Here is a 12,894-nt window from a genome sequence, read left to right on the forward strand (position 1 = left end):
CATTCCCTAGTCCATCCAAATTACTTCTAAAAGCAAGCCATTCTCCTACTACATGATGACTGTTCCCCAGTCTTCTTTCATTAGGGATTATCAGCTACCATCCTACCTAAGATAGCCTTCACCATTCCCTAGTCCATCACTAGTCTGAAGGTGGAGAGGGCCATGGACTAAACCATAACAGGATCTCAATTAACAAGCAAATTACAGTTGCTCTTTTGGAAGCTTAAAAACAGAACTTCCATACCTATTGATGGTGTTTAATGAATTCCAGATCTAGGGTAAAGAAGAACTTTTAAAGACTTCTCCAATGTATGTTTTACAAAAGAACATGTAGACACAAAGGTGAAAACTAGCCCTGGGTTTTTATTCATCTTTTATCAACTGGTTCTACAAAAAGTGAGGCAGGAGTAGAATGTACACAGATGGGACAAGCATAAGGATGTGTGGTTGAGACTAGGCAGGTCAGGTTAGCTACAGGTCCAAGAACACTTAATGGGATTATACTTGGATAACTGACTTTAAAAACAGTTTTATTTAGAAGGAGGCCAGGTATGGCAGTGCACATCTTTAATCCAAGCACTCTTAGAAGGTAAATGCAAGTGGAGCTATCTCTGTGAGTTCAGGGCCTGCATGGTCTATATAGTAAGTTCCAGGATAGCCAGGGCTGTTATGCCGAAAAAGAAAAAAAAGGAAAAAAAAAGTTATAAAAAGGACATTTTATAGGGACTGAGAAGAATGGTCAGTGTTTAACATGAACAACCAAGTTCAATTCCCAGCATTCTGTAAAAAGACAGGCAAGGTAGTGTAAAACTGAAATTCTAGCACATGAGATCCCTGGTGCCCAGCCTAACCTAATTGGTGAACCTCAGGTCCCAGTAGTGGGTCATCTTAAAACACAAGGTGGACAGAGAACAGAGACACCCCAGTACTCCTCCATCCCTTTTCCCTCTCCTCACTGGTTCCTTTCTTTCTCATAAATAATTCTCCTTCTGCTCTAATATCATGTGTGTGCGCGCATGAGCACATGTGACTATTATATATATGAACACAGATTCCACATGAAAAAAAAAGCATGTGATATTTGGCGTCTCCTCTCTTGTTTTCCTGTCAGTATCATATGATGACTTTTTTCCATAATACAATTCAATGCTCCTATGAATTCAGCAAAAAGACTTGGTTCTCTAATAGGAGCAAGCACTGAGGTAAAACGAAACAGTAATACACTTAGAAAAAACAAACAGGAGACAGACTGACCTCAGTCTTTCTGTCACTTTAGACAAATTCCAAGTCTCTCAACACCATGCATTTTCAACTAAGGTTTATTTGCCCAAAGTGAGGAAACATGGCTCCTTCTCCAGCACCATGTCTGCTTGCACACTACCATGAAGACAATAGACTAAACCTCTGAAACTATAAGCCAACCCCAATTACATGTTTCACTTTATAAAAGTTGCCGTGTTCATGGTCTCTTCACAGCAATAGAAACTCTAAAACAGAGAGTATATGGAAGTTCTTTTTTGTATAAAGCATAAATCAAAAACATTATTTATGTGGTGTTAGCATTTCATGGGGCTGACACTGAACAGTATCTACAAAGGTTTGCAGGGACCAAGAGTGATCAACTTTCCCAGGCCTTCATTTCCTTAGACATAAATGGTCAACATCATGAACCTTAAAGAGAACAGTTATACAAGCATGGCTCTGCTACCTGAGTACTGGGATGACAGGTGTTAATACCAAGCCCAACTATTCACAGTTGCTAACATATACAAAGTGACTGGGACTGGAAATAAAGCAAACAAGATGAATAATCAAACTGTAAAGACAAAGCTTCAAGTACATACAGGTTAGTCATCCACTACTGACCAACTGGATCAGTAACCATCTTACCACTAAACACCTAACCTCCAAAGAGAAAATAATTATACAGTGAAAACCAAAGAATGAACACAATGAGCCATAAACGTGGCAAAAATACAAACCTAAAACGCCAATTTCAAGACCAGCCAGGCCTGTCTTAATTTTATCATAAATATCATCCAATGTAAAGTCAACAGCAATGGTCCTTGTTTCCACTTTGAATTTTTCTTCTGAAAGAAAAAAAAGGGACAAGTGATGAGAAAACAGGAAAATTAATACATGGCAATTATTATTAAATCACTGGATAAAGTTATCCTTTCAAGCCCCCCAATTTGATATGACATTTAGAGCAGGATAATTTTAAGCAATCATAAGACAATCTAAACAATGATAGGAAGTCAACAAAACAATAGTTCATCAATTAAAAGTCCCAGCATCATCAATGGGCTGCCTTGGTGTGCTTTGTCAATTCTTCTCTTGTAAATCAATAATGGTAACTAGTTTTTCATACTCAGACAAAAATAACAAAACAGGATTCATATCATAGTATTATATACTCCTTAAATATCACTTCCTTTGTGATTTTAATTGCAAATTGATGCCTCTAATCTCAGGATTAAGTCTTTATGTTATAAAGTACCCTTTAAAAAAGGTAATTTTTTTTTATGTACACTGGTGTTTTGTATGCATGTATGTCTGTGTAAGGGTATCAGATTCCCTGGAACTGGAGTTATAGACAGTTATGAGCTGCCATGTGGGTGCTGGGAATTGAATCTGGGTCCTCTGGGAGAGCAGACAGTGCTCTTAACTGTTAAACTACTTCCCCAGCTCTGCTGTAAAGTATCTTAAAGTGTGATACATTAACGAAAAAGTTCATCTTAGTAAGAGGAGTGTGATCTTACTGGGTTTTTGGATTGGTAAGTCACCACATTTAAAGAGCAACAAGGCTGGACGTTGGTGGCACATGCCTTTAATCCCAGCACTTGGAAGGCAGAGGCAGGTGGATCTCTGTGAGTTCAAAGCCAGCCTGGTCTACAAAGTGAGTTCCAGGACAGGCTCCAAAAGCTACAGAGAAACCCTATTTTGATAAACCAATAAGCAAGCAAACAAACAAACAAATAAAATTTTAAAAATTCCTGCTTCCAAAAATAAACCTCTCTTCAGTGGAAGTTAATGAGCTCATCATGTAATTTTCATGATGAATACTCATAGGAAGTGCCCATTCTTGATTCAAAGAATTTGTGGCTAAAACCAACACTGACAGATTTGATTTTTAGTTAGACTCAATGAAAAATATTGACCTTATATAGAAATCCATGTATAACCTGGAGAGAAGAATTAAACAAGAGATACCTTTCATGATGTTAAAGGTAAACACACTGTTCCTATGTAGCCAGTAAGGTATGTGTTCATGCATTGGAGGATGAACTGTCAGTTATTACTGGGCCAATTATGTCTTACTAGAAAGTGCCTCAAAGAACTTCCCTCTCTACTTAACACTCACTTTAAAACAGTCAAAGATTAACACGGAAAAACAAGCACCCAAAACAAACAACTAAAGGCTGCATTGTATTCAATGTAAAACTTTATTCAAGAATAAATACTTAACAGCATTTGATTTTGAAAGCAGTGAATTTTCCCCCACATAACCACTGAGTACTAAGCAAATGTCTCTAGAAACAAAAGCCCCAACATACCACTCAGTCAAATTCACCCTGAATATCACAGATTTGTTGAAGGCACTTGCATTAGTGTACATTACTGGATACACATGATGCTAAAATCTATTTGATGGACTTTTGGAAAGAAGTCTCTGGAGTGAAGAACTCCATTAAGACTTGTTTGCATTCACACTGGAACAGGCAACTTGACTCCTGCTGCAAGTTTTTCAAGATAATTAAAAAGTTTTGAACTTACTCCTGGGTAACCTCAAATAATGCTCTGGTCCAGAAAACTACTTCTTTTCCTGCCTCGACCACAGGCCTCCACCTCCTCTTCTTTCCAAACTGCTACACATATCCACCTTTCTTGTGGCAAGAACAGAAGTCCTTGCAAGTAGCCTGCTACTTCTCTTGCTCATCTCCAGCAGTTCTTCCTACTACTCCCCAGTTCTAGCACAGGGCTCTTCATAGTCCCTTGAGCACGTGTTCTAAATACACTCAGGGCAAATTGCAGCTCCTTTTCCTTCTGTCTGGAATGTTCTTCTAAATTCATTGTCTCTGTTGGGTCCTTGAGAAAGTATTCCCTTCTCAGAGAAGCCTGGCCTGCCCAGCTTTTGAAACACAACCACCCTTCCTTTAGCATCACCGACACCTTCCCTCCCGAAAAAGTATGTATTTGCTTGTCTATATGTCCCCAGTAGAACTGAGTTCTACTAGATAATAACTAGGCTCTATTTTAACTTATGTGATCACAGATTTCCCCACTGTGTTCTCATCTACTTACTTCACTCTCTTTCTTGATTTAATGAGGGCCATTCTCAGCATCACATGCTGATGACCATGTCCAGTGGAAGAAGATGGACATTTCTGTGCTAAATCCCTTTCACTGATAGGAATACCTTCCCAGAAGAATCCTGAAGACATCTATTACATTTCCTTTCTGAGGATCATGTTCTTGACCAGTTATTTTCTAGGACACAATTGGTGTACTCTTCCCCAGGGAAGACTATTTCTCCTACTCTCGGAATTTCTTAGTTGACTGTAGTTCTTTGTGTAGTATTGAGGCCTTGTGGAATTCACCCTAACCACTTTGGCATGTCTATTGCTGTTGTCCTTGTTCAGCTTCTGTTTAGGTAGTCATGTTGGTAAGCCCTTATGAGTAGCTTCTGATATTATTAGTAGACACAATCTCAAAGAAAACTCCCTTATCCTCTGACTCTTACAATCTTTTCACACCCCTCTTCCACAATGCCCCCTGAGCTTAGGTACAGGAGTTTGTTTTTGTCTCTTTGTTTGTTTATAGAATATCCACTGGGAGGACGTGGTTAGCTTTTTAAGAAACTAAGGAAGTAATTCCCAACTTTGCTTCTGACCCCATAAGCAAGACAAAGTAATAGGGAAGAATTATCTAACTTTACACAGCACAAGGGTAGAGTAAGCACCATGAACAGAAACACCTACCACTGTATTCCTACAAAGCATAAGTAACCCTAAATGCCATCTTTACTTCACTATGTCCCCAACCCAAAATTTTCCTCAGACCACCCAGCAGTCCTCATCCAGTTCAGCAGAAGTCACCTGCTGGAGAAGATAAGTCTAGTTGGGCCCTGTCCCTTCTGACCCTACAGAGACCCAAGGAATAACACAGCTTTTGTCAAACATCTAATAGTAGGAGCTATTACAGAATAAAATCAATAGGAATAGTCAAGTAGGATAATATACAACAGAATTTGGCAATTGTTGTGGGCATGGGATGGGCCATGTCAGTTGCTTCAACAAGGAAATTCTTGTCCCAACCACAGTAGCAGTTCAGGCAGCAGACAGTCCCTGTGGGATTGCCTGGCCCAAGATCTTATCTTTCTGATGGGTCCACATACAAGGAATGATCATGAATGGATTGTAAAGCCCCTGGATAGCTGTACCTTCCAGGCTTCTTAAATTAGAGCTAGGAAACAGATGAGTATCATGATACTAGTCACCTGTTACCTTTTCTTTCCTTTCATAATAGCCTGCTTTTAGTTAGTTGTAAAAGCTTCAAGACAGGTTTTAACATTTTCAGTTAGACAAATCTCCTTGGTTGGTCTTCTCTTCCAAAAACTTCTTGCTTATCCTCATTTGTTTAGTTTTAGTTTTTATTATGTTTGCATTAAGCTTTCAATTAATTTTTCAAAGAATAACTGTGTGGCATTCTCTTTAAACTTTTCATTTATTTAAGGGGAAATCTTGTCATTGCAGATTCTTAAGAATTTAAAATTTCCATTGGGGAGGCTGGAAGATAGCTCAAAGAGTACTACGAGGCAGCAGTCACTGATGACCTTTAAGTACAAGTGCTCTGATGCTGCAACCATCCTATGGCCTGTTAAGTATGGGTACTCTGATGCTACAGCCATCTTAGTACTGGTACTCTAATGTTGCAGCCATCCCATGACATTAAGTATGGGTACTCTGATGGTGCAGCCAGGTTGTTGTTTCAGAGTATTTCAGAGTATCACGAGTCTGAGATCAAGTCTGGAACTGAATCTACCATATCCTGAAGATGCTGGTGAAATAGTTTTCATATAAAAACTAACACATTTTGGTTCAAATGCATGAAGCTCATAAACAGTGAGAAAAGTCTTAATGTTACAGCATTCTAGTCTGTGCATTGTTACTTTCATTTCGTCCAACAAACTGATAAATTCTGAACTTGCATCTCCTTTGTCTAATAACTTTATATACTTTCGAAAGATTTCTTTCAAATCTCTCCCCCAAGTAGCTGGGGATATTAAGTATGAAAATACTAGAAAACATGTCTAACTTACATAAACTTATGTATTTGTAAGTTTTCTGTCAATAAAACTAAAAGAACATACTTCCTCTCCATGGTCCCTAACTCTGCGCCAATACATCTGCTTTCCCTAGTATGTTTCAGGGTCCATCCATGGTGACTATTCTTAGTTGTCAACTTGACTACATATGGAATTAACAAAAACCCCAATGACTGGGCACACCTGTGAAGTGGGAAGACTCACTTCTAATCTGGATCTCTGTGGTGAAAAGATCCCCCTTTAATCTGGGCCACACCTTCTACAGGCAGCTTATATAAAGGACATGGAAGAAGAAATCTTGGTCTCTCTTTACCAGCTTGCTCTTGCTCTCACTAGCAGATCCATGCCTTCACTGGCATTAGAGCCTACTTCTTTAGGATTCAAGCATATACTGAAGACCAGGTGACACGTCCAGCTTTGAAGACTGAACAAAAACTGGATTCTTGCTAGACAATCATTGTGGGACTAGCTAGACCACAGCCTGTATAAATTCCCTTCATAATGCGCTCGTGTGCGTGTGTGCATGCATGCGTACATGTGTGAAGAGGGATCCCGAGCCACACCAAGTATTCAGGGAAGTAAAGTTGTATGATACATTATTAGAGAGAAGTCACTTACATGAGAAGCCGAGAACTGAGTTCAACACTCTGCTTGTCTCCAACCTTGACCACAAGCCCAAGAGAGCCTGACCCTTCCTTTCTTGACCTTTATATCTGCCTCTCACCCACGTACCTGTGGCCATGCCTAAACGGGTATGGTCAGTGCTGCGGGTACCTGAGATCTCTACCTGCAATTCTCCTTTTAGTCTAAAGAAAAGATTTAGACTTGAAACAAACTAAATTGTCTCAAACATATATAAAGCATATATATGTAGAAGGTGATAAACAAATTATAATCCACTTATATCCTATCCTAAGCATATCTATCCCATCTAAACCCTAAACTTATCTGAAAGAGATACCCAAGTCTGTACACCTCCTTCCAATCCCAACCCTAAATCATTGAAACTAACCCTAACACGTGTAAATTATTCTGTAATATCAACAGTAGAGAAAGGGGCATAGGGTTCTCAAAATTACTTCCTGCTTAAATGGGACTATGATAACATCACAGGATCCTGTAGGAAGAAAATGTAAGTGTAGTGAAAGTCTCAAGTGGACTAGCTACAACATTTGTACTCAGTCTCTGTTTGATGGGAGATGCTTGATTGAAGTTCCTGACTGAAGTTCTAATGTTATTGAAGCTCTTGTCTAAGGCTCTGGCCAAATTGTAGAAGGTGCATCATATCAGTTAATTAGTCTGGAGTTGTGTAGACTGATACAGTCCCAAACTGGTTTTACCGAAGTAATTGTCAGTTCATATGCATCAAGTCGGATCAGGAGGAGTCGATGAAAAAGGGACCCATTTTCTTTCTGAAGTTTTTGAAGACTGCTGTTAGGAAATTCCTTGTTTTCTGTGGAAAACTGAAACCTTAATGTCAACAAAGAAATGTCAACTTTTATATGTATGCATACTGTGAAAGGAAATAATACAGAAGATAGTATATGAGAGAAATTAGACTTTTAGAGAAAGAACTGAGCATAAACAAATGACAGTCCCTAAATTTTGTTTTCTTCTGTCTTACATAAATTGGCTCCTTGATACAATACAAAAACTCTGAATTTCTTAATTTTAAAAACATGCTTAGATTTAGAGAGTCAAATCCAACTCTAAAGCCAGCACTTGTTTAAGTGAATTGGGACCAAAAGAGTATTAGGAAGTAAAAAGAAATGGATTTTATAAGGGCGTTAAGAAAATTAGACATTGGTACCAAATATCAGATTTTTTTTTTTTGTTCTTCTGGCTAGCCGTCCTCTCTTCTTTAGGTATTAACACGTTCAGTATCTTCTCGTTGTTTGGAGATGGGTTTTTCTGTGACGACAAGAACAAAACACTTCCCTTTCCTTTTGTGAGGTCTCCATATAACTCATGGAATATGACCTTGTGGATGAGCTGTCATCTTTCCTCCTGGAAAGTATAATGAATGTTGGCAAAGGGCTTGCAGTAACTTTTTGGTAATGATTAGTAACAATTATCCCAAAACAGAGAGAATCAAATTCATAAAGAAAACAATTTGGATCCTTCCACATATTGTAAGAAAAATGCCAATCTCTGCAGTCCCTACATTCTACACTGATGCAAACAAGTCAGGATGTTTTGGGATAATTATACTTCCATAAGGAAGAAATTTCTTAAAGGTACTATAATCACTGTTGGGTCGCTTCCAGTTAGTTGACAAAGCCTTAATTTACCTTTTAAAACCAAATCAGAGATCCTTTCTATATATGTCTTCAGTTTTTTATTCTGTTTATGTGGCAGAAATATCCATTCTAGTATGATATCTTCCTCTGAATCAAGATCCCTGAGGGGTACTCTCTAGATGGTAAAATAACCAGAATTACAGTCTAGTTTTGGATCCACATGGTCAATATGTGCTTCTAGTATTCTCTTTTCTGCCCATTCTAATTTTTTCAGCCTCAGCTGATAATATTTGTGGACTATTTAAGTCTTTGTCTCCTTTTAGGGCCATTTTTAGGTGTTTGTAGTTGAGAAATTTCTCCTAGTAGTTTTTGAAGATCATTAAGTATCTCTCCTGATCTGTACTTCTGACACCAAGTGAAGAAGGATACCAAGTCACACCAAGTATTCAGGGAAATGAAGTTGTATGATACTCTATTAGAGAGAAGTCACTTACATGAGAAGCCGAGAACTGAGGTCAGCGCTCTGCTTGTCTCCAATCTCAACGTAAAGCCCAAGAGAGCCTGACCCCTTCTTCCTTGACCTTTATCTCTGCCTCTCCCCAAGTTCCTGTGATCACGCCCGAGTGGGCGTGGTCAGTGCTAACAGTACATGAGATCTCTATCTACAAATATATATATTTATTCTTTAAGTTTTGTTCCTCTAAAGGGCCCTAATACAATACACTGTGAAATTATTGTTACTTTCCCCCATATCTTTTGTAATATGACACCATCTAAGACTCAATTCACACAATGTGTAGACATACTTTTAATGATTCCCTCCTTCAAGGAAAAGCTTCTTCCTCTTGGATATATTCCTGGAGACCTATATAACCTTATCAGGCACACAGCATGTGTATTTATCATGGAGTCTCTACTTTCTACCAAACAGGGATCATTTTTATTCTGTTTTCCCAACACCTTGTGTGGTATCTGACATGCAGCAGAGATCTCTCTGCTATGGAAGCCAAAAGAATATGGAGGCAAGCATAGCTGGTTCAAGGAGCCATCTTCTCAATACTCCCTGAACTTCCCCTATAGAATGAAAACTATGTGCCTTGTAGGACCTGTTCTATAAGATAAACTTTAGACAACTCAATTCTTTCTCTCCAGTAAATTTAAACACATTTGAACCCTAAGATCCCTTAAAAAGCAGTCAAGAATTAACCTAGGGGGCTCAGATGGGAAGGTTGAGGCTATTTGTCATGGGTTAGTTTCCCTACCCCAGACCTAGAAAGTGAGTGAGAGATTCTTAGGCAAACAGTGTCACTCTTAGTGAACACCAATTTTAGGTCTAAATTTATGAAGATTTATTTAAGTATAAACACATCTTGTGTGTTTAAAAGAAACTCCATTTTCAGAAAAAATTATACATTTTATATATTTAGACAAGTGAAAAAGTACAAGTCTTTTGTGCTGTTTCTATTGTTTTAAGAGGAAAAACAAATTCTTACTACTGTCTCCTTTTTTTAACCTTCAGATCGGGTCACATCCTCCAACCCCATCTCCTGGGGTAAGGAATCTCCACATCTCCCCCTAGAGTGTGGCCTTTTGTGGCTCTGGAGGAAAAGTGATTACACCCAATAGAGAATGACAGATCTGACTCCATGCTAGGAGGCTCCTTCAGTTATAATTATCAGAGATACTACAAAATAATGATCTATTCTTTTCAATGCCCTTGAAAAAATATTCATGATACTTTAAATCTCTTGTGAAAAAACCCACTTTCAGTCAAACCAAAAAATTAATCACAGTTCATGAGGATTCCATCCCCAAACAAGGATTTCTTTATTTGAAGCCAAAGTTATAATATTGTATTCATTCCAGCAACTAAAAGGAGCACTGGCAATAAAGACTTCACACACAGGCCTGCTCCACCCCCATGGCACGGATTTCTTCATTCTTTGAAAGCTGAACTTTACACTTGCTTAGGCTTCTCTTGAAGAAAAGACTCTATTTTCTCCATGTAAAAAACTTATCTGCCAATGGAAACACCTGAATTATTTGTTTAGAGAGGAAGGAAAAATGGAACAGAAAAAGAAAATCCTACTGCTGTGCTTCAGGTTACAAGATGATACTGTCAGAAGCACAGAAACAGAGTTCATTGGGAACAGAGGGGATGCAAGTGGAAGACCAGGACTAGTTCCAGCAGTGGTAGAGAGAGGGCCACTCACTCAAGTCTTTCAGTTTTCACTCCATCTCTTGGCCTATGAAGCACAAAAGATGCTATCCATCTGCACAGCTACTGGGAAGACACCGTGTGATAACACGTTGAATATGTCTTAAGAAACTCTTAAGGTTAAGTGTATTCTTATATCTACCTACATAAGACAGTACCTGCTGGGCATTGGTGGCGCACTCCTTTAATCCCAGCACTTGGGAGGCAGAGGCAGGTAGATCTCTGTGAGTTCCAGCCCAGCCTGGTCTACAGAGTGAGTTCCAGGACAGGCTCCAAAGCAATACAGAGAAACCCTGTCTCGAGAAAATACACACACACACACACACACACACACACACACACACACACCAAGCTGGCACTAATGTCTACAAAGAATGTGGTAGAGTAAATAGCTGCTCCTTCCTTACTATAAGCTGCTGTAGGTACTATTTATGCTGTTAATTCTACAACAGCTCCCTCCCCCGCTCTCCCCAATGCTGACCATGAACATCCAACTCTACTTTCAAAATTGTGGGATCCACGTCACAATAGTCTATTTTTAGATTTCCCAGCTAGTTCTCTGACTCTGCTTTAAATCAGACTTTTGAATCACTATATTCATCTATTCAAAGAGGTACATTTTTATTCACTTTTGATCTTTGGAATCATAACACTTTATAACTAATGACAAGTTTGATTTCTTAGTGTTTCACTTAGTCACTGTTCTATTGCTGTGAAGAGACGCCATAGCCAAAGCAACACTTAAAAAAGAAAGCATTTAATTAGGACTTGGGTATAGTTTCAGAAGTTTTGTCCATTATCAAGACAGGAACATGGTGACAAACAGGTGTATCACAAAAAGTAAAAGACCTAGAGACTGATATTGAGCCTCAAGTTTCAAGCTGAAGATCTGAGAACCAAAGCAGCCAGGCCAGTAGATCTTACCTGTACCCAGTTGAAATGGCAATCCTGTCTCCACGGACCATCAGAGGCCAAAAACTCTGAATTCCTGTCTCTTCCTCCTTACACTCCATTCTTCAGTCAGCCATATCCTCCTGTCTCCACCTCCCTAGTGCTGGGATTAAAGGCGTGTTTATCCCAAGTGCTCAGATCACCTCTGTGTGAGCTGTTTCTTTTAGGTCTCTATCAATTTCCTGTAGTCAGTGTGACCTTGAACTCACAGAGATCTGTCTACCTCTTAATTCTGAGTCCTGGGATTAAAGGTGTGTGCTTCCACCACCTGATCTCTATAACTTGAGGATGGTTTTGCTTTTTGATTCCTCGGGCAAGCTTTAATAAATCATAAATATCTGAATAAATTCAAGAAACACGCTGAGTAGCACCCACATGCCAGGCTTCATCCTGAGGACAACAGCTAAAATCCTCAATTGATGAAGGAGACATATACTGTTCTAATAAAATTGAACAGATTATCAAAGACAAAGCAGCATGCTCATGCTGAGTGCAATTTTTAAATAGGACATGACATTTGCATGGAGTTTTTAAAAAGGAAAAACAGGAACTAGTCACCCAGAAAAGTAAAAAAAAGGCAGATACTGGAGGGGGGAAAACACGTTACAAGAAGCCCTGTGGATGCCATGTGTGGTACACAGGAAGAACTGGAAAGCAAAAAAAGGGCACTGTTACCAAGAAGCTGGTGGAGGTTGCAGGTGTCAGGATAACAGCAGAACCCGCTACAGAATTCACAGGACTCAGCAGGAAATAATGTAAGAGCCTTTGTTCAAAAATTGCCAAGATTTTCAGCAGACCATTGAACAAGAATGGGTCCTTCCGGGATGGAGAGTAGGGCCATGTACAAATAAACCTACCACGAAACTAGAAGATGGTCCCATGGCAAGTTAACATTTACTTGGTGTTGCAAGTACTTAGCATCCTCTATGTTGTAACTAGTAAGCCAGGCAGTGACAAGATCACATCTGTTTTTCAGGAAAGACATGATGTGGCAGAATAGAGGAACCACAGCTTATTATAAAGAGCAACGGGTGGTAGAGACAGGACTAAGCACCTGCTAGATTAGTCCCCACAGAGGAGGTATCTGAGCAGAGGCCGCCATGGAGGCAGGAGACAGGCCAGTGCAGGACCATTAGCTGGCCAGCTTTAGGGAAAGA

The 12,894-nt window shown here is 39.3% G+C and overlaps 1 protein-coding gene across 1 annotated transcript in view; it reads right to left on the minus strand.

Moving 5' to 3' along the window:
- The window catches only part of Hsd17b12 (hydroxysteroid 17-beta dehydrogenase 12), a 130,430-nt gene that overhangs the window by 44,243 nt on the left and 73,293 nt on the right, over positions 1–12,894 (minus strand). The window contains exon 4 of the mRNA XM_040745905.1: positions 1,983–2,090. Within this exon, the coding sequence (XP_040601839.1) occupies positions 1,983–2,090 (108 nt within the window). The remainder of the gene's footprint in view (positions 1–1,982; positions 2,091–12,894) is intronic.

Source organism: Mesocricetus auratus, unplaced genomic scaffold (assembly GCF_017639785.1).
Source record: "Mesocricetus auratus isolate SY011 unplaced genomic scaffold, BCM_Maur_2.0 Super-Scaffold_100004, whole genome shotgun sequence".
In the NCBI taxonomy this organism is placed as follows: Eukaryota; Metazoa; Chordata; class Mammalia; order Rodentia; family Cricetidae; genus Mesocricetus; species Mesocricetus auratus.